At 33.9% G+C, this 23799-nt stretch overlaps 1 protein-coding gene across 1 annotated transcript in view; it reads right to left on the reverse strand.

Annotated features, from left to right (window-relative positions):
- The window catches only part of LOC134726452 (uncharacterized), a 186330-nt gene that overhangs the window by 119401 nt on the left and 43130 nt on the right, over positions 1–23799 (reverse strand). The window contains exons 14-18 of the mRNA XM_063590857.1: positions 18133–18281; positions 5450–5643; positions 4801–4928; positions 3721–3837; positions 3016–3159 (exon numbers count right to left, since the gene is read on the reverse strand). Coding sequence (XP_063446927.1) covers positions 3016–3159; positions 3721–3837; positions 4801–4928; positions 5450–5643; positions 18133–18281 — 732 coding nt within the window. The remainder of the gene's footprint in view (positions 1–3015; positions 3160–3720; positions 3838–4800; positions 4929–5449; positions 5644–18132; positions 18282–23799) is intronic.

Genomic DNA, 23799 nt, shown 5'->3' on the forward strand with positions numbered 1-23799 from the left:
TAAAGTATGAAATAATAACAGCTGTCCTCTCAAAAAATAGTGTGGATAAAATTTGTTAGCGATGGACAGACCAACAGACAGACAGACCTTTGACCTAGGAAGTGGTACATACATCATGACACACCCTCTTGTGTTGGTTAAAATGGATGTCAAGTATAATATTTGAAATCATAACGGTTCTCAAGATATAGAGCGGACACAATCTTCACCACAGGACACAGAGTTGTCAATGAAACCAAAGTTTTTTTTACGTTGACCTATGACCTAGGAAGTTGTACATACATCATGACACGCCCTCTGGTGGTGGTTAAAATGGATGTCAAGTATAAACTTTGAAATCATGACGGTTATCTAGATATGGAGCAGACACAATCTTCACCACAGGACCAGGGGTTGTCAACTCAGAGCTCCAGATAAGCTGCGTATTTGCGTGATCACGCAATACAAATAAAAGAAAACCCAATGCAATTGTCCATTGAAGGGTTCAACAACCCAATTAATTCAACGGAAAACCCAATAATATGCCAAACCCATAAGTTCTCAACCCTTTTATTGGCTATCATTTGCGTTATTTACCCTTATCTGTTTACAGTCGTCGCGTAAACTATTTTTATAATATTTATAATTGGAAATTTCCTGTCGTTCTAAAAATAGATCCCTGCATCAAGTAACTGAAATGGGTCCCTGTTTGAGTTTTCCGTTGCTCAATAGGTACACGTGTTTTTGTAAACATTTCGATCTTCTCGGCGTTTATCCAATTAGCGTGCGTCATACTATTTTCGCATTTCTCGGGATTTATCATAACATACATTGAAATAAAACGAAAGTGAATGTCCGGTAAAAATATTGAATAGAAGCATGTTTTCGGCTTCTTTTAAAAGCTGAGGGAAAGTTATGATGATAACAAGACTCAGCCAGTGTTTTAAGGAAACGTCCATCGAACGCACGGGCGTGTGTGCGTACCATAACGAGAACATCGCTTATAAACACAGAGTTTCATCAAAAACGAAATCAGTTGGAAAAAGTGAAAGGCCAAATCGAATGACAAAGCATCAGAATCCAAAAGTTCTAAATAAAAGTCAACTAAACCCAGATTTATGTAAATTGAATAAAACAAAATCATTCAAGTGTAAGAGTTTATATACTATTTTTTAATCATTTTACGGTTAGAATTGATGAATATACAAACCATGAACACAGGCACTGGTCTCAGAATTTATTATATAAACTTTAAGGTATAAGACGAGTGCCTGTGAATACACATATCCGTTTTTGTGAGAAAATACAAAACTGGCAAAGGTTTGAAACGGGACACAATTTAAACCTACAATTGCTCCTCAGTGAATAAACCAAATAAAACAGCTAGCAAATAACCCTCACCATAACCCTAAACCAAATAAAACAGCTAAAAAAAGAAAGAAACATATAGATGGGAAAAAAAGGGGTTGATATTGCCTAAATATTTCAATATTGTGTCGATGAAAAAACCCAATACATTAAGGAGCTTGGTGGTGAAAAACCCAATTTGATATTAACCTGACGAGTGAATTGAAATTGATAATGCAATTAAAAAACTTTATCACCCAATTATATAAGAAAATGGTGGGTAAAAAACCCAATTTGTGAATTCTTATCTGGAGCTCTGCAACTGAAACCAAAGTTTTTGACCTTGACCTTTGACCTAGGAAGTTGTACATACATCATGACACACCCTCTGATGGTTGTTAAAATGGATATCAAGTATAAACTTTGAAATCTTAATGGTTATCTAGATATGGAGGGGACACGATCTCCACCACAGGACACAGGTTTGTCAACTGAAACCAGAGTTTTTGACCTTGACCTTTGACCTAGGAAGTTGTACATACAACATGACACACCCTCTGGTGTTGGTTAATAATCATGTTTAGTATTAAGTATAAAATCATAACGGTTATCTAGATATGGAGCGGACACTATCTTCACCAAAGGACATGGAGTTGTCAACTGAAACCTAAGTTTTTGACCTTGCCCTTTGACCTAGGAAGTTGTACATACATCATGACACACCCTCTGGTGGTGGTTAATATTCATGTTAAGTATAAAGTATGAAATCATAATGGTTCTCTAGATATGGAGCGGACACGAAAGTGTTACGAACAGACGGACACACGGACAGACTGATCACTATAGGGCGACCCGCCTGAAGGCGGGCCCTAATAATTAAGATACAGTATTATACACTTTATAATGTACCATTAGTGTGACCAGATTTTGTCTGCTTAAGAGACCTTTTGACTAGACACAGCTCAATCTAAAAGCATCATCTGGGTTGAGTTCGAATCGTAGCAGCTACGTAGTGGCTATGTAGCTGCTATCAATATATATGTAGCAGCTTGTCTGTAGCTACACATTCAAAAGACAATTCCTAGGTAACAATACATAGTAGCTATAATATTGAACGCGGCACTTGCATCTATGGATAAATTATAGTTTCTGAAGTTCCTGATTACTTCTTCTGATACCTGTCAAAAATATTGACTTAAATATAGGAAGATGTGGTGTGAGTGTCAATGAGACAACTCTCCATCCAAAAAAGAATTCATAAAAGTAAACCATTATAGGTCAATGAACGGCCTTCAACAAGGAGCCTTGGCTCACACCGAACAAAATGCTATAAATGGCCCCAAAATAACTAGTGTAAAACCATTCAAACGTGAAAACCAATGGTCTAATCTATATTAATAAAACGAGAAACGAGAAACATGTATAAATAACATAAACAAACGACAACTACTGTACATCAGATTCCTGACTTAGGACAGGTGCAATCATTTGCAGCGGAATAAAACGTTTTAATGGTACCAAACCTTCTCCCTTTTTCTGAAACAATAGCATAACATCACAACATAGAAAACCTCATGATAAAATATCAATTGGAAGGCTTAACTCAAAAAATGTAAATTAACACACTATGAACGAATAAATTTGATCTATTCATAAGCTTGATTGAAAAAGTTGCATAATCATAAATACCTTTGCATCCACTGTCCGTAAGTGTATTTCCTTGTTCACAATAACACATATACTTGTCTTCATTAGATATACATTTAGCTGTAGAATGGCAAGGGTTACTGGAACATGGATCTGTATACATTGAACAAGTACTACCAGAATAACCTACAAAAACAAACAGAATGACAAGGAAAAACATAATAAAAAAATAAAACAAACAAACAAACAAAAATGTCACGCACCTGACTCCACTTAGGTTTTTGAAATCAATTAATATTGGCCCCATAACTTAATCATAAGTCCTGGTGGCCATCTTGGAACTGAAAATCAGCAGCAAAGTAGCATTACTCCATCAGCACCTCATAAAGAACATTCATGACATGTTTAGTTTATTTCCTAGCAGTGGTTCTCTCAAAGATGACATTTGTATGTCTTAGATGATGGATCAGTTAAACAGTACCAACACTTAGTCAGCACCTCATAAAAACATTCATGCTGTGTTTGGTTTCATTCTATTCAGTGGTTCACAAAAAGAAGACTTTTGATTTTGTGGTGTCATACAAGCCTTAACAAAACTTGTAATTTGTTGATTTAAATTTGTGCTTCATCTGTACCTTCAAAATTGGTATGCCATTAAATATACTGAATCTACAGTAATTGATGTAATGTATGATAGCTCTTGCTAATAGTTGATATATATTTGATTAAGAATCAATGTATACTCACTGTCATCACATTCACATTTAAATCCAATAAGGTTGGTTACACATTGACCCTCGTTATTACACATGTCTGGATTAGCACAATGATCTTTGATTAACTGGCAGCTTTCTCCAGCATAATCTAAAATAAACATGCACAAGTTGAATAGATAATTACTCCAAAAGCATACTTTTATCATCATTACCAGTTAAATTGAGCAGTCCCTTCCATATCCTGACATGTTCCCTCACTTGTACACTTCAAAACACCTACTGCATTACAGTTATACTGAGAAGTTCCTTCCATATCCTGACATGTTCCCTCACTTGTACACTACTCAACACCTACTGCATTACAGTTTTTCTGAGCAGTTACTTCCAAATCCCCACATGTTCCCTCATTTGAACACTACTCAACACATACCATCAGTACAGATACACTGAGCAGTTCTTTCCACATCCTGACATGTTCCCTCCCTTTAACACTACAACACATAACCATCAGTACAGTTACATTGAGCAGTTCTTTCCACATCTTGACATGTTCCCTCACTTGAACACTTTTCAAAACTTACCATCATTACAATTACACTGAGCAGTTCTTTTCACATCCTGACATGTTCCCTCACTTGTACACTACTCAACACTTACCGTCATAACAGTTACATTGAGCTGTTCCTTTCTCATCCTGACATGCTCCCTCACTTGAACACTTAAAAACACTTGCCATCAATACAGTTACACTATCAGTTCCTTTCACATTCTGACATGTTCCCTCACTTGACCACTTCAAAACGCTTACCATCAATACAGTTACACTAAGCAGTTCCTTTCACATTCTGACATGTTCCCTCACTTGAACACTTCAAAACACTTACCATCAATACAGTTACACTAAGCAGTTCCTTTCACATTCTGACATGTTTCCTCACTTGAACACCACTCAACATTTACTATCAGTACTGTTACACTGAGCAGTGCTTTCCACATCCTGATATGTTCCCTCACTTGTATACTACTCAACACATACAGTCATAAAGTAATACTGAGCAGTTCTTCACACATCCTATCATATTCCCACATGTGTACACTATCCAACACTTACCATCATTACAGTTACACTGCGCAGATCCTCCCTTGTTCTCACAGGTCCCCTTCATTGTACATGGATTAATAATACTACAGACTTCTGGGGAATTCCCACATGTTACTCCTGTTGTACCACCTGGACATCTGTAATAAAATACTTTTCATCAAAAACAAATTTACACCAATAAAAATATAAATAAAGAGCTGCTGAACCAACGCCTCTTATGTTTTGTGCTGGTAGAGTTCCCTAAAGTGGATACCAGATGGTATGCAGGGTTGTCAGATAAAAAAATCAAATACCGCTACATTGACAGTAAAAATATAGTAACCCACAGTACAAACTACTTATTTGTCAAAATCACAATCAACAATTCAGATTAGATTGTCTATGAGCTGATCAGATGACACGTTACATCCAAAATTAAATTATTAGTTAATGACTTTGAACTAGCTTTCAATTTCTTACTAGTAATCTCAGATCTGTACTTGGTGTCTTTTGTGTTTTTGTTCGGATTTTAAAGTGCTCTGTTTCATTCTGATGTGCAAAGTCATTTTCAACTTTTTTTTTAATTGTTTGTTCTTATGTTGTACTGTTACACCACTATCCTAAGAGATGGGGAAAGTTTGACACCAGCAAATATGTTTAACTAACAATATAAACAAACCTGCAAAAGAAATCGTCAGTAAGATTAAAACAAACTCCTTCATTGAGACATGGTGATGGGGAACAGTACTCTATAGGAGTTTCACATCTCTTTCCAGTCCAGCCCTCTCTACAACTACAGTCAAAGTCAGCTATCTTTTCTGTACATGTACCTCCATGTTCACATGGGTACTGTAGACACTCATTTATGTCTTCCTATGTAAATAAGAAAATCATTCATTCAAAAACAAATTAGATACTTGTAATATGCATTTATAAAGTGATTGGTGTTTAACACTGCAACAGTACTTATTGGCTACAAAATTTAGAGAATGAAAAAGCAAATCCACTGATAGCAAGCTCAAAATTTACAATAAAATGAATGTATATGTTTTGTTATTAAATATTATAATGATACCCAAATTCCAGTGGACAACACAGGATAAAATCTTAATTTTTAATGGGGCAATGAAGTTTTGTTTACTATGGATTCATTATTATTTGTGACATACCAATTTTTGTTGGTTTTTTGGGCATGGATAAGCCACAAATTTAAATGATCAGCAAAGAACAAATTTTCAAAAGGATTGTATATACAGACTTTGGCAAATCATGGAATTATAAAATATCCATGAAAATACAAGTTTTCACAATAAGTGCAATATCATAAAAATAAATGAATCTGCAGAACTCAGTTTTAATGATCTTTAGCCTTCAAGTACAATAAACAGATGTGCCCTGAGCACATGATATAGCTGTCATGTTTTCAAAGAATAAAGATCTTCTCAATGTCAAATCAACAAGAATGTGTCCAAAGTACACAGATGCTCTATCCACACTATCATTTTCTATGTTCAGTGGACAGTGAAAATGGGATAAAATTTAGAACTAGAGGCTATAAAGAGCCTGTGTCGCTCACCTTGGTCTATGTGAATATTAAACAAAGGAAGCAGATTGAAAATTTACTACAAAGGTCAATAACTCCTACAGGGGTCAAATTACAATTGACCATTTCATTCATGTTGACATATTTGTAGATCTTACTTTGCTGAAAATTATTGCTGTTTATAGTTTACCTATATCTATAATAATATTCAATATAATAACCAAAAACAGCAAAATGTCCTTAAAATTACCAATTCAGGGGCCGCAACCCAAAAACAGGTTGTCCAATTCATCTGAAAATTTCAGGGCAGATAGATCTTGACCTGATTAACAATTTTACTTCATGTCAGATTTTCTCTCAATTATTTGGTTTTTGAGTTATAAGCCAAAAACTGCATTTTACCCCTATGTTCTATTTTTAGCCGTGGCGGCCATCTTGGTTTGATGGCCAGGTCACCGGACACATTTTTTAAACAAAAAACCCCAAAGATGATTGTGGCCAAGTTTGGATCAATTTGGCACAGCAGTTTCAGAGAAGAAGATTTTAGTAAAAGATATATAAAATTTACGAAAAATGGTTAAAAATTGACTTTAAAGGGCAATAACTCCTAAATAGGTCAACTGACCATTTTGGTCATGTTGACTTATTTGTAAATCTGACCTTGCTAAACATTATTGCTGTTTACAGTTTACCTATATCTATAATAATATTCAATATAATAACCAAAAACAGCAAAATTTCCTTAAAATTACCAATTCAGGGGCTGCAACCCAAAAATAGGTTGTCCAATTCATCTGAAAATTTCAGGGCAGATAGATCTTCACCTGATTAACAATTTTACCAAATGTCAGATTTGCTCTAAATGCTTTGGTTTTTGAGTTATAAGCCAAAAACTGCATTTTACCCCTATGTTCTATTTATAGCCATGGCGGTCATCTTGGTTAGTTGGCGGGGTCACCGGACACAATTTTTAAACTAGATACCCCAATGATGATTGTGGCCAAGTTTCAAATAATTTGGCCAAGCAGTTTCAGAGGAGAAGATTTTTCTAAAAGATAACTAAGATTTACGAAAAATGGTTAAAAATTGACTATAAAGGGCAATAACTCATAAAGTGGTCAACTGATCATTTTGGTCATGTTGACTTATTTGTAGATCTTACTTTGCTGAACATTATTGCTTTTTACAGTTTATCTCTATCTAAAATAATATTCAAGATAATAACCAAAAACAACAAAATTTCCTTAAAATTACCAATTCAGGGGCAGCAACCAAACAACGGAATGTCAGATTCATCTGAAAATTTCAGAGCAGATAGATCTTGACCTGATTAACAATTTTACTTCATGTCAGATTTTCTCTCAATTATTTGGTTTTTGAGTTATAAGCCAAAAACTGCATTTTACCCCTATGTTCTATTTTTAGCCATGGCGGCCATCTTGGTTTGATGGCCAGGTCACCGGACACATTTTTTAAACAAAAAACCCCAAAGATGATTGTGGCCAAGTTTGGATCAATTTGGCACAGCAGTTTCAGAGAAGAAGATTTTAGTAAAAGATATATAAAATTTACGAAAAATGGTTAAAAATTGACTTTAAAGGGCAATAACTCCTAAATAGGTCAACTGACCATTTTGGTCATGTTGACTTATTTGTAAATCTGACCTTGCTGAACATTATTGCTGTTTACAGTTTACCTATATCTATAATAATATTCAATATTATAACCAAAAACAGCAAAATTTCCTTAAAATTACCAATTCAGGGGCTGCAACCCAAAAATAGGTTGTCCAATTCATCAAAAAATTAGGGCAGATAGATCTTCACCTGATTAACAATTTTACCAATGTCAGATTTGCTCTAAATGCTTTGGTTTTTGAGTTATAAGCCAAAAACTGCATTTTACCCCTATGTTCTATTTATAGCCATGGCGGTAATCTTGGTTAGTTGGCGGGGTCACCAGACACATTTTTTAAACTAGATACCCCAATGATGATTGTGGCCAAGTTTCAAATAATTTGGCCTAGCAGTTTCAGAGGAGAAGATTTTTCTAAAAGATAACTAAGATTTACGAAAAATGGTTAAAAATTGACTATAAAGGGCAATAACTCCTAAAGTGGTCAACTGATCATTTTGGTCATGTTGACTTATTTGTAGATCTTACTTTGCTGAACATTATTGCTTTTTACAGTTTATCTCTATCTAAAATAATATTCAAGATAATAACCAACTAGAGGCTCTAAAGAGCCTGTGTCGCTCACCTTGGTCTATGTGAATATTAAACAAAGGAAGCAGATTGAAAATTGACTACAAAGGTCAATAACTCCTACAGGGGTCAATTGACCATTTCGTTCATGTTGACTTATTTGTAGATCTTACTTTGCTGAACATTATTGCTGTTTACAGTTTACCTATATCTATAATAATATTCAATATAATAACCAAAAACAGCAAAATTTCCTTAAAATTACCAATTCAGGGGCCGCAACCCAAAAAACAGGTTGTCCAATTCATCTGAAAATTTCAGGGCAGATAGATCTTGACCTGATTAACAATTTTACTTCATGTCAGATTTTCTCTAAATTATTTGGTTTTTGAGTTATAAGCCAAAAACTGCATTTTACCCCTATGTTCTATTTTTAGCCGTGGCGGCCATCTTGGTTGATGGCCAGGTCATGCCACACATTTTTTAAACAAGAAACCCCAAAGATGATTGTGGCCAAGTTTGGATCAATTTGGCACAGCAGTTTCAGAGAAGAAGATTTTAATAAAAAAAATATATAAAATTTACGAAAAAATGGTTAAAAATTGACTTTAAAGGGCAATAACTCCTAAAGAGGTCAACTGACCATTTTGGTCATGTTGACTTATTTGTAAATCTGACCTTGCTGAACATTATTGCTGTTTACAGTTTACCTATATCTATAATAATATTCAATATAATAACCAAAAACAGCAAAATTTCCTTCAAATTACCAATTCAGGGGCAGCAACCCCAAAACAGGTTGTCCAATTCATCTGAAAATTTCAGGGCAGATAGATCTTCACCTGATTAACAATTTTACCCCTGTCAGATTTGCTCTAAATGCTTTGGTTTTTGAGTTATAAGCCAAAAACTGCATTTTACCCCTATGTTCTATTTATAGCCATGGCGGTCATCTTGGTTAGTTGGCGAGGTCACCGGACACAATTTTTAAACTAGATACCCCAATGATGATTGTGGCCAAGTTTCAAATAATTTTGCCCAACAGTTTCAGAGAAGAAGATTTTTCTAAAAGATTACTAAGATTTACGAAAAATGGTTAAAAATTGACTATAAAGGGCAATAACTCCTAAAGTGGTCAACTGATCATTTTGGTCATGTTGACTTATTTGTAGATCTTACTTTGCTGAACATTATTGCCTTTTACAGTTTATCTCTATCTGAAATAATATTCAAGATAATAACCAAAAACAACAAAATTTCCTTAAAATTACCAATTCAGGGGCAGCAACCTAACAACAGAATGTCAGATTCATCTGAAAATTTCGGGGCAGATAGATCTTCACCTGATTAACAATATTACCCCATGTCAGATTTGCCCTAAATGCTTTGGTTTTTGAGTTATAAGCCAAAAACTGCATTTTACCCCTATGTTCTATTTATAGCCATGGCGGCCATCTTGGTTAGTTGGCGGGGTCACCGGACACAATTTTTAAACTAGATACCCCAATGATGATTGTGGCCAAGTTTGGTTAAATTTGGCTCAGTAGTTTCAGAGGAGAAGATTTTTGTAAAAGTTAACGCCGGACGACGACGGACGACGACGACGGACGCCGGACGCAAAGTGATGAGAAAAGCTCACTTGGCCCTTCGGGCCAGGTGAGCTAAAAACAACAAAATTTCCTTAAAATTACCAATTCAGGGGCAGCAACCAAACAACTGAATGTCAGATTCATCTGAAAATTTCAGAGCAGATAGATCTTGACCTGATTAACAATTTTACTTCATGTCAGATTTTCTCTCATTTATTTGGTTTTTGAGTTATAAGCCAAAAACTGCATTTTACCCCTATGTTCTATTTTTAGCCGTGGCGGCCATCTTGGTTTGATGGCCAGGTCACCGGACACATTTTTTAAACAAAAAACCCCAAAGATGATTGTGGCCAAGTTTGGATCAATTTGGCACAGCAGTTTCAGAGAAGAAGATTTTAGTAAAAGATATATAAAATTTACGAAAAATGGTTAAAAATTGACTTTAAAGGGCAATAACTCCTAAATAGGTCAACTGACCATTTTGGTCATGTTGACTTATTTGTAAATCTGACCTTGCTAAACATTATTGCTGTTTACAGTTTACCTATATCGATAATAATATTCAATATAATAACCAAAAACAGCAAAATTTCCTTAAAATTACCAATTCAGGGGCTGCAACCCAAAAATAGGTTGTCCAATTCATCTGAAAATTTCAGGGCAGATAGATCTTCACCTGATTAACAATTTTACCAATGTCAGATTTGCTCTAAATGCTTTGGTTTTTGAGTTATAAGCCAAAAACTGCATTTTACCCCTATGTTCTATTTATAGCCATGGCGGTCATCTTGGTTAGTTGGCGGGGTCACCAGACACATTTTTTAAACTAGATACCCCAATGATGATTGTGGCCAAGTTTCAAATAATTTGGCCAAGCAGTTTCAGAGGAGAAGATTTTTCTAAAAGATAACTAAGATTTACGAAAAATGGTTAAAAATTGACTATAAAGGGCAATAACTCCTAAAGTGGTCAACTGATCATTTTGGTCATGTTGACTTATTTGTAGATCTTACTTTGCTGAACATTATTGCTTTTACAGTTTATCTCTATCTAAAATAATATTCAAGATAATAACCAAAAACAACAAAATTTCCTTAAAATTACCAATTCAGGGGCAGCAACCAAACAACGGAATGTCAGATTCATCTGAAAATTTCAGAGCAGATAGATCTTGACCTGATTAACAATTTTACTTCATGTCAGATTTTCTCTCAATTATTTGGTTTTTGAGTTATAAGCCAAAAACTGCATTTTACCCCTATGTTCTATTTTTAGCCGTGGCGGCCATCTTGGTTTGATGGCCAGGTCACCGGACACATTTTTTAAACAAAAAACCCCAAAGATGATTGTGGCCAAGTTTGGATCAATTTGGCACAGCAGTTTCAGAGAAGAAGATTTTAGTAAAAGATATATAAAATTTACGAAAAATGGTTAAAAATTGACTTTAAAGGGCAATAACTCCTAAATAGGTCAACTGACCATTTTGGTCATGTTGACTTATTTGTAAATCTGACCTTGCTGAACATTATTGCTGTTTACAGTTTACCTATATCTATAATAATATTCAATATAATAACCAAAAACAGCAAAATTTCCTTAAAATTACCAATTCAGGGGCTGCAACCCAAAAATAGGTTGTCCAATTCATCTGAAAATTTCAGGGCAGATAGATCTTCACCTGTTTAACAATTTTACCAAATGTCAGATTTGCTCTAAATGCTTTGGTTTTTGAGTTATAAGCCAAAAACTGCATTTTACCCCTATGTTCTATTTATAGCCATGGCGGTCATCTTGGTTAGTTGGCGGGGTCACCGGACACAATTTTTAAACCAGATACCCCAATGATGATTGTGGCCAAGTTTCAAATAATTTGGCCAAGCAGTTTCAGAGGAGAAGATTTTTCTAAAAGATTACTAAGATTTACGAAAAATGGTTAAAAATTGACTATAAAGGGCAATAACTCCTAAAGTGGTCAACTGATCATTTTGGTCATGTTGACTTATTTGTAGATCTTACTTTGCTGAACATTATTGCTTTTTACAGTTTATCTCTATCTAAAATAATATTCAAGATAATAACCAAAAACAACAAAATTTCCTTAAAATTACCAATTCAGGGGCAGCAACCAAACAACTGAATGTCAGATTCATCTGAAAATTTCAGAGCAGATAGATCTTGACCTGATTAACAATTTTACTTCATGTCAGATTTTCTCTCAATTATTTGGTTTTTGAGTTATAAGCCAAAAACTGCATTTTACCCCTATGTTCTATTTTTAGCCGTGGCGGCCATCTTGGTTTGATGGCCAGGTCACCGGACACATTTTTTAAACAAAAAACCCCAAAGATGATTGTGGCCAAGTTTGGATCAATTTGGCACAGCAGTTTCAGAGAAGAAGATTTTAGTAAAAGATATATAAAATTTACGAAAAATGGTTAAAAATTGACTTTAAAGGGCAATAACTCCTAAATAGGTCAACTGACCATTTTGGTCATGTTGACTTATTTGTAAATCTGACCTTGCTGAACATTATTGCTGTTTACAGTTTACCTATATCGATAATAATATTCAATATAATAACCAAAAACAGCAAAATTTCCTTAAAATTACCAATTCAGGGGCTGCAACCCAAAAATAGGTTGTCCAATTCATCTGAAAATTTCAGGGCAGATAGATCTTCACCTGATTAACAATTTTACCAAATGTCAGATTTGCTCTAAATGCTTTGGTTTTTGAGTTATAAGCCAAAAACTGCATTTTACCCCTATGTTCTATTTATAGCCATGGCGGTCATCTTGGTTAGTTGGCGGGGTCACCAGACACATTTTTTAAACCAGATACCCCAATGATGATTGTGGCCAAGTTTCAAATAATTTGGCCAAGCAGTTTCAGAGGAGAAGATTTTTCTAAAAGATTACTAAGATTTACGAAAAATGGTTAAAAATTGACTATAAAGGGCAATAACTCCTAAAGTGGTCAACTGATCATTTTGGTCATGTTGACTTATTTGTAGATCTTACTTTGCTGAACATTATTGCTTTTACAGTTTATCTCTATCTAAAATAATATTCAAGATAATAACCAAAAACAAAAAAATTTCCTTAAAATTACCAATTCAGGGGCAGCAACCAAACAACGGAATGTCAGATTCATCTGAAAATTTCAGAGCAGATAGATCTTGACCTGATTAACAATTTTACTTCATGTCAGATTTTCTCTCAATTATTTGGTTTTTGAGTTATAAGCCAAAAACTGCATTTTACCCCTATGTTCTATTTTTAGCCGTGGCGGCCATCTTGGATTGATGGCCAGGTCACCGGACACATTTTTTAAACAAAAAACCCCAAAGATGATTGTGGCCAAGTTTGGATCAATTTGGCACAGCAGTTTCAGAGAAGAAGATTTTAGTAAAAGATATATAAAATTTACGAAAAATGGTTAAAAATTGACTTTAAAGGGCAATAACTCCTAAATAGGTCAACTGACCATTTTGGTCATGTTGACTTATTTGTAAATCTGACCTTGCTGAACATTATTGCGGTTTACAGTTTACCTATATCTATAATAATATTCAATATAATAACCAAAAACAGCAAAATTTCCTTAAAATTACCAATTCAGGGGCTGCAACCCAAAAATAGGTTGTCCAATTCATCTGAAAATTTCAGGGCAGATAGATCTTCACCTGATTAACAATTTTACCAAATGTCAGATTTGCTCTAAATGCTTTGGTTTTTGAGTTATAAGCCAAAAACTGCATTTTACCCCTATGTTCTATTTATAGCCATGGCGGTCATCTTGGTTAGTTGGCGGGGTCACCAGACACATTTTTTAAACCAGATACCCCAATGATGATTGTGGCCAAGTTTCAAATAATTTGGCCAAGCAGTTTCAGAGGAGAAGATTTTTCTAAAAGATTACTAAGATTTACGAAAAATGGTTAAAAATTGACTATAAAGGGCAATAACTCCTAAAGTGGTCAACTGATCATTTTGGTCATGTTGACTTATTTGTAGATCTTACTTTGCTGAACATTATTGCTTTTACAGTTTATCTCTATCTAAAATAATATTCAAGATAATAACCAAAAACAACAAAATTTCCTTAAAATTACCAATTCAGGGGCAGCAACCAAACAACGGAATGTCAGATTCATCTGAAAATTTCAGAGCAGATAGATCTTGACCTGATTAACAATTTTACTTCATGTCAGATTTTCTCTCAATTATTTGGTTTTTGAGTTATAAGCCAAAAACTGCATTTTACCCCTATGTTCTATTTTTAGCCGTGGCGGCCATCTTGGTTTGATGGCCAGGTCACCGGACACATTTTTTAAACAAAAAACCCCAAAGATGATTGTGGCCAAGTTTGGATCAATTTGGCACAGCAGTTTCAGAGAAGAAGATTTTAGTAAAAGATATATAAAATTTACGAAAAATGGTTAAAAATTGACTTTAAAGGGCAATAACTCCTAAATAGGTCAACTGACCATTTTGGTCATGTTGACTTATTTGTAAATCTGACCTTGCTGAACATTATTGCTGTTTACAGTTTACCTATATCTATAATAATATTCAATATAATAACCAAAAACAGCAAAATTTCCTTAAAATTACCAATTCAGGGGCTGCAACCCAAAAATAGGTTGTCCAATTCATCTGAAAATTTCAGGGCAGATAGATCTTCACCTGATTAACAATTTTACCAATGTCAGATTTGCTCTAAATGCTTTGGTTTTTGAGTTATAAGCCAAAAACTGCATTTTACCCCTATGTTCTATTTATAGCCATGGCAGTCATCTTGGTTAGTTGGCGGGGTCACCGGACACAATTTTTAAACCAGATACCCCAATGATGATTGTGGCCAAGTTTCAAATAATTTGGCCAAGCAGTTTCAGAGGAGAAGATTTTTCTAAAAGATTACTAAGATTTACGAAAAATGGTTAAAAATTGACTATAAAGGGCAATAACTCCTAAAGTGGTCAACTGATCATTTTGGTCATTGTGACTTATTTGTAGATCTTACTTTGCTGAACATTATTGCTTTTTACAGTTTATCTCTATCTAAAATAATATTCAAGATAATAACCAAAAACAACAAAATTTCCTTAAAATTACCAATTCAGGGGCAGCAACCAAACAACGGAATGTCAGATTCATCTGAAAATTTCAGAGCAGATAGATCTTGACCTGATTAACAATTTTACTTCATGTCAGATTTTCTCTCAATTATTTGGTTTTTGAGTTATAAGCCAAAAACTGCATTTTACCCCTATGTTCTATTTTTAGCCATGGTGGCCATCTTGGTTTGATGGCCAGGTCACCGGACACATTTTTTAAACAAAAAAACCCAAAGATGATTGTGGCCAAGTTTGGATCAATTTGGCACAGCAGTTTCAGAGAAGAAGATTTTAGTAAAAGATATATAAAATTTACGAAAATGGTTAAAAATTGACTTTAAAGGGCAATAACTCCTAAATAGGTCAACTGACCATTTTGGTCATGTTGACTTATTTGTAAATCTGACCTTGCTGAACATTATTGCTGTTTACAGTTTACCTATATCTATAATAATATTCAATATTATAACCAAAAACAGCAAAATTTCCTTAAAATTACCAATTCAGGGGCTGCAACCCAAAAATAGGTTGTCCAATTCATCAAAAAATTAGGGCAGATAGATCTTCACCTGATTAACAATTTTACCAAATGTCAGATTTGCTCTAAATGCTTTGGTTTTGGAGTTATAAGCCAAAAACTGCATTTTACCCCTATGTTCTATTTATAGCCATGGCGGTCATCTTGGTTAGTTGGCGGGGTCACCGGACACAATTTTTAAACCAGATACCCCAATGATGATTGTGGCCAAGTTTCAAATAATTTGGCCAAGCAGTTTCAGAGGAGAAGATTTTTCTAAAAGATTACTAAGATTTACGAAAAATGGTTAAAAATTGACTATAAAGGGCAATAACTCCTAAAGTGGTCAACTGATCATTTTGGTCATGTTGACTTATTTGTAGATCTTACTTTGCTGAACATTATTGCTTTTTACAGTTTATCTCTATCTAAAATAATATTCAAGATAATAACCAAAAACAACAAAATTTCCTTAAAATTACCAATTCAGGGGCAGCAACCAAACAACTGAATGTCAGATTCATCTGAAAATTTCAGAGCAGATAGATCTTGACCTGATTAACAATTTTACTTCATGTCAGATTTTCTCTCAATTATTTGGTTTTTGAGTTATAAGCCAAAAACTGCATTTTACCCCTATGTTCTATTTTTAGCCGTGGCGGCCATCTTGGTTTGATGGCCAGGTCACCGGACACATTTTTTAAACAAAAAACCCCAAAGATGATTGTGGCCAATTTTGGATCAATTTGGCACAGCAGTTTCAGAGAAGAAGATTTTAGTAAAAGATATATAAAATTTACGAAAAATGGTTAAAAATTGACTTTAAAGGGCAATAACTCCTAAATAGGTCAACTGACCATTTTGGTCATGTTGACTTATTTGTAAATCTGACCTTGCTAAACATTATTGCTGTTTACAGTTTACCTATATCGATAATAATATTCAATATAATAACCAAAAACAGCAAAATTTCCTTAAAATTACCAATTCAGGGGCTGCAACCCAAAAATAGGTTGTCCAATTCATCTGAAAATTTCAGGGCAGATAGATCTTCACCTGATTAACAATTTTACCAATGTCAGATTTGCTCTAAATGCTTTGGTTTTTGAGTTATAAGCCAAAAACTGCATTTTACCCCTATGTTCTATTTATAGCCATGGCGGTCATCTTGGTTAGTTGGCGGGGTCACCAGACACAATTTTTAAACTAGATACCCCAATGATGATTGTGGCCAAGTTTCAAATAATTTGGCCAAGCAGTTTCAGAGGAGAAGATTTTTCTAAAAGATTACTAAGATTTACGAAAAATGGTTAAAAATTGACTATAAAGGGCAATAACTCCTAAAGTGGTCAACTGATCATTTTGGTCATGTTGACTTATTTGTAGATCTTACTTTGCTGAACATTATTGCTTTTTACAGTTTATCTCTATCTAAAATAATATTCAAGATAATAACCAAAAACAACAAAATTTCCTTAAAATTACCAATTCAGGGGCAGCAACCAAACAACGGAATGTCAGATTCATCTGAAAATTTCAGAGCAGATAGATTTGACCTGATTAACAATTTTACTTCATGTCAGATTTTCTCTCAATTATTTGGTTTTTGAGTTATAAGCCAAAAACTGCATTTTACCCCTATGTTCTATTTTTAGCCGTGGCGGCCATCTTGGTTTGATGGCCAGGTCACCGGACACATTTTTTGAACAAAAAACCCCAAAGATGATTGTGGCCAAGTTTGGATCAATTTGGCACAGCAGTTTCAGAGAAGAAGATTTTAGTAAAAGATATATAAAATTTACGAAAAATGGTTAAAAATTGACTTTAAAGGGCAATAACTCCTAAATAGGTCAACTGACCATTTTGGTCATGTTGACTTATTTGTAAATCTGACCTTGCTGAACATTATTGCTGTTTACAGTTTACCTATATCTATAATAATATTCAATATAATAACCAAAAACAGCAAAATTTCCTTAAAATTACCAATTCAGGGGCTGCAACCCAAAAATAGGTTGTCCAATTCATCTGAAAATTTCAGGGCAGATAGATCTTCACCTGATTAACAATTTTACCAAATGTCAGATTTGCTCTAAATGCTTTGGTTTTTGAGTTATAAGCCAAAAACTGCATTTTACCCCTATGTTCTATTTATAGCCATGGCGGTCATCTTGGTTAGTTGGCGGGGTCACCGGACACAATTTTTAAACCAGATACCCCAATGATGATTGTGGCCAAGTTTCAAATAATTTGGCCAAGCAGTTTCAGAGGAGAAGATTTTGTAAAGTTAATGCCGGACGCTGGACGACGCCAGATGCCAAGAGATAAGAAAAGCTCACTTGGCCCTGTGGTCTAAAATCATATTTCAAGCTTCTTTATAAAAACTTACAGTGCAATTTTGACCCCTGTAACCTGCTTTACAATTACATCTATAATCATCCAACATATCTCTACAACCATTTGTATTACCGGTAGTATCTACATTAGAACCTGTACACATTCCAACACAGTCATCTATATTGTTCTCACAATTATCCCCTGAAATAAAATAATAACAGATTCATGATTAAGTAATAATTGGTACTATAATTCTAGAATATCTTTTAGAATTAGAAATAATAATTCAGATACAATAATGTACTGTTTTTTTTTTAATACCAGAAATTGATATTAAATAAATTCTTGCTTTCCATTTTTGTTTGCAAATTTCAAAATATATATATATATATATTCATATATCATTTTGTATATTAAGAATATAAAATAAGCTAAATAATAAAGATATCAGCCTCATATATTGTCAATTTATTTCTGATTTAAGTGTTTAATATTCACCTTGAAAATGACAAAAAGGCATACTTGCCAACTTTTGAAAGTGACCATGGGGGTTTTAGTGCGCGACAACAATTTCAAAGGTTACAATTCTTTGCGACGACTATTTTGCGCGTGCTGTTTTGTGGTCTAGAAAAAGTGTCATATTTGTAAGATTAGCTTACATGCCTTTTTCTTAAGTTTATTTGCATGAGTCTAGTTACTATATCAGCAGAAAAGATGAACATGTAGCTGTACCACCAGGAATTATTTTCATGTGTAAGGATACTAAATAGTTGTTGACTTTTCCAATTATAAATTATACACAAAGAAGGACCTTTATCAGATTGGGAACAACATCTAAGGATACCCCCTCAATTTTAGGACATTAAGAACCACTTTTTAAGTACAAATGAGCACATCTTCATATTATTTGAAGAAACTTTTCCAAAAGAACTAAACATCTTATGATCTATCTGGTATTATTATGGACAACACATGTCTAAGAATTTTGATATGTTCTTGGCCTTATATCTTCTTTATTATTCAAAATAGTTGGACCCTTTATTTAGAAAAGCTGTTCCAAATATAATGTCAGAATTTCCTATGTACAAGTAAATAAATCTACATTTTTATTTATATTTTTACAAGAGTAAAATGACCCATTGACTAAGGGTAGTCCCTCATTTAAGGGATTCCTCATGATTTTTTTTTGGGGGGGGGGGGGGTGTCCATGTGAAATATAAAGAATAGTACATCATACTTGAAGTTGAAATGATTTGGTAATTTAATATTGAATACATAAATTAAATTTTGTTACAGCAAGTGTAATGTCAATAAATTAGTAAATAAACTACTATTTATTATCTTTAAGGTAGTTGATGTACTGCAGCATTGAAGTTTGTCAATAAACCATGCTTTTATTCTTATGCTGTGTAAGAACCTCCTTGCTGATGAAAAATCATTTGCCATGTTCACGATTTTACCAACAAACAGAGAAATACAACATACGTTCAATATCTAGCATGTTAAAATAATCTTGAGAGAAAACGTTTTTGATTTTGATCATGTCACAAACATACAATTTGATTGACTGAACACGATTGTCATCCATTTGACACAGTTCAAAATCGGGAACAATCATATTTTTCGTGAAGATTTTCACCAAATCGTGTTTTAGAGGGTTTTTCAGGAAAACGATCGTGCAATTGTGACAAAGGGTCAAAAATCGTGTAGTACACGCCTAAATCGTGAAAGTTGGCAGGTATGAAAAGGGTGTAAAAGATATTTAATGAACTTACTGAAAAGTTCCTCATTTGCAACAGAACCAGAAAATGTATCTAGAGAACAATTATTAACTGACTATGCCGTATGGGCTTTGCTCATAGTTGAAGGCCGTACAGTGACCTACAATTGTTAATTTTTGGTCATTTTGGTCTCTTTTTGACTGTTGTCACATTGGCAATCGTACCACATCTTCTTTTTTATATCCAATGCAACAATTATGTACTGTGGATTCATAAATATGTGTTAGATACCAATTTTTATGATTTTCCTAGGTACAGGTGAACAACAAAATTAATTTTCAAAGAATAACAAATTTTCTATAGGATTGTATGCAGAATTTGGCAAAACCACAAATTAAATACATCCAGGAAGATGTAAGTTTTCTGTAATCCACAAAATTGGTAGCCATGAAAATAAATGAATCCACAGTATGTCAATTTCTTTAATTTTCTAGAACTGGTATGTATCTGAAGAAATATTGTCTCTAATTTTTGTAATTATCAAACCTATATCACCCTTCTTGCTGATTTTGTACCATCAAATATTTTGAGACATAGTAAAGTTTATCAGCAATGTAACAATATGTGAGGAGGTGATATCAACAGTGTCACAATACGAGAGCAAAACCAAGCTTATTAGTATAGTAAGGTAGCACTCCACAGTTAGAAAATAAAAGTAAAAATGAGCCACAAAATGTTTTATAATCTCCTATTCCTGGATTTTAAATACATTTACCTAACTGTTGGTGTTGTACATGTGCATATGTATGTAATCAGTATCTTCCATAGATTTGATTTTCAAAAATTAAAAGGGTGAAAAATAATTCCTTTTATGTGTATCCATAGCAACATTCTCCATTTTCTTTACCATAAAATATTGCAAAAAGGGGGGTGAACATGTCGCATATCCCCCAAAAATTTGGATCAAACTAGAATTTCACTGCCTTTGAGTGATACCCTTTTAAGAAACTGTTGACATAAATCTTCCTAATGATAGAAAAATAAACAGCTGCGCCATGAGCACATGATACGCCGATGTCTTATGTGGAAGTTATATGCAATAATCATAAATAGTTTCTGAGAAAGTTTTAAGCAGTTTATAGTTTTCGAGCCACGGCGGGGAACCCAGCCTGTTTTTTTTTTTACAAAAAAATAAATATCACTTAAATAAAATTTTGAATCAAAACCAAAAAGTATACAGATCTTTATATTAATATAACAAAGAAGTGTGTAAAGTTTTAAGCAATAATTATAAATTATTTTTGAGATACGGCGCGACATGTAAAACTAGAGGCTCTAAAGAGCCAGTGTCGCTCACCTTGGTCTATGTGAATATTAAACAAAGGACGCAGATGGATTCATGACAAAATTATGTTTTTGTGATGGTGAAGTGTTTGTACATCTTATTTTACTGAACATTCTTGCTGCTTACAATTATTTATATCTATATTGAACGTGGCCTAGTAGTTTCAGTGGAAAATGTTAGTAAAAATTTACAAATTTCATGAAAATTGTTAAAAATTGACTATAAAGGGCAATAACTCCTTAAGGGGTCAACTGACCATTTTGGTCATGTTGATTTATTTGTAGATCTTACTTTGCTGAACATCATTGCTGTTTACAGTTTATCTCTATCTATAATAATATTCAAGATAATAACCAAAAACAGCAAAATTTCCCTAAAATTACCAATTCAGGGGCAGCAACCAAACAATGGGTTGTCGGATTCATCTGAAAATTTCAGGGCAGTTAGATCTTGCCTAGATAAACAATTTTACCACTTGTCAGATTTGCTCTAAATGCTTTGGTTTTGAGTTATAAGCCAAAAACTGCATTTAACCCCTATGTTCTATTTTTAGCCATGGCAGCCATCTTGGTTGATTGAACAGGTCACGCCACACATGTTTTAAACTAAATACCCCCAAGATGATTGTGGTCAAGTTTGGATTATTTTAGCCCGGTAGTTTCAGAGAAGAAGATTTTTGTAAAAGATTACTAAGATTAACGAAAATGGTTAAAAATTGACTATAAAGGACAATAACTCCTAAAGGGGTCAACTGACCATTTTGGTTATGTTGATTTATTTGTAGATCTTACTTTGCTGAACATTATTGCTGTTTACAGTTTATCTCTATCTATAATAATATTCAAGATAATAAGTGAATATGGACAAAATTTCCCTAAAATTACCAATTCAGGGGCAGCAACCCAACAACGGGTTGTCCGATTCATCTAAAAAATTATGGGCAGATAGATCTTGACCTGATTAACAATTTAACCCCATGTCAGATTTGCTCTAAATGCTTTGGTTTTTGAGTTATAAGCCAAAAACTGCATTTTACCCATGTGTTCTATTTTTAGCCATGGCGGCCATCGTGTTTGGTTTGACGAGTCACGCCACACATTTTTTAAACTAGATACCCCAATGATGATTGTGTCGTAGTTTGATTTAATTTGGCCCAGTAGTTTTGGAGGAGACGATTTTTGTAAAAGTTAACGAAGACAACGCCACCGACGATGACGCCGGACGCCAAGTGATGAGAAAAGCTCACTTGGCCCTTTGGGCCAGGTGAGCTAACTAGAGGCTCTTAAGAGCCTGTGTCGCTCACCTTGGTCTATGTGCATATTAAACAAAGGACACAAATGGATTCATGACAAAATTGTATTTTGGTGATGGTGATGTGTTTGAAGTTCTTACTTTACTGAACGTTCTTGCTTCTTACAATTATATCTATAATGAACCTTGCCCATTAGTAACAGAGAAAAATATTTGGTAAAATTTTACATAAATTTACCGAATTAATGAAAATTGTTAAAAATTGACTATAAAGGGCAATAACTCCTTAAGGGGTCAATTGACCATTTAGGTCATGTTGACTTATTTGTAGATCTTACTTTGCTGAACATTATTGCTGTTTACAGTTTATCTCTATCTATAATAGTATTCAAGATAATAACCAAAAACGGCAAAATTTCTTTAAAAATTACCAATTGGAGGGCAGCAAGCCAACAACCGATTGTCCAATTCATGTGAAAATTTCAGGGCAAATAGATATTGACTTGATTAACATATTAACTTCTTGTCAGATTTGCTCTAAATGCTTTGGTTTCAGAGTTATAAGCCAAAATCTACATTTTACCCCTGTTCTATTTTTAGCCGTGGCGTCCATCTTGGTTGAATGGCCAGGTCATCGGACACAATTTTCAAACTAGATACCCCAAAGATGATTGTGGCCAAGTTTGGATTAATTTGGCTCAGTAGTTTCAGAGGAGAAGATTTTTGTAAAAGATTACTTAGATTTATGAAAAATGGTTAAAAGTTGACTATAAAGGGCAATAACTCCTAAAGGGGTCAACTGACCATTTCGGTCATGTTGACTTATTTGTAAATCTAACTTTGCTGAACATAATTGATGTTTACAGTTTATTTCTATCTATAATAATATTCAAGATAATAACCAAAAAACAGCAAAATTTCCTCAAAATTACCAATTCAGGGGCAGCAACCCAACAACAGGTTGACCGATTCATCTGAAAATTTCAGGGCAGATAGATCTTGACCTGATAAACATTTTTATCCCATGTCAAATTTCCTCAAAATGCTTTGGTTTTTGAGTTATAAGCCAAAAACTGCATTTTACCCCTATGTTCTATTTTTAGCCGAGGCGGCCATCTTGGTTGGTTGACCGGGTCACGCCACACATTTTTTAAACTAGATACCCCAAAGATGATTGTGGCCAAGTTTGGATTAATTTGGCTCAGTAGTTTCAGAGGAGAAGATTTTTGTAAAAGATTACTTAGATTTATGAAAAATGGTTAAAAATTGACTATAAAGGGCAATAACTCCTAAAGGGGTCAACTGACCATTTCGGTCATGTTGACTTATTTGTAAATCTAACTTTGCTGAACATTATTGCTGTCTACAGTTTATCTCTATCTATAATAATATTCAAGATAAT

Source organism: Mytilus trossulus, chromosome 7 (assembly GCF_036588685.1).
Source record: "Mytilus trossulus isolate FHL-02 chromosome 7, PNRI_Mtr1.1.1.hap1, whole genome shotgun sequence".
Classification (NCBI taxonomy): Eukaryota; Metazoa; Mollusca; class Bivalvia; order Mytilida; family Mytilidae; genus Mytilus; species Mytilus trossulus.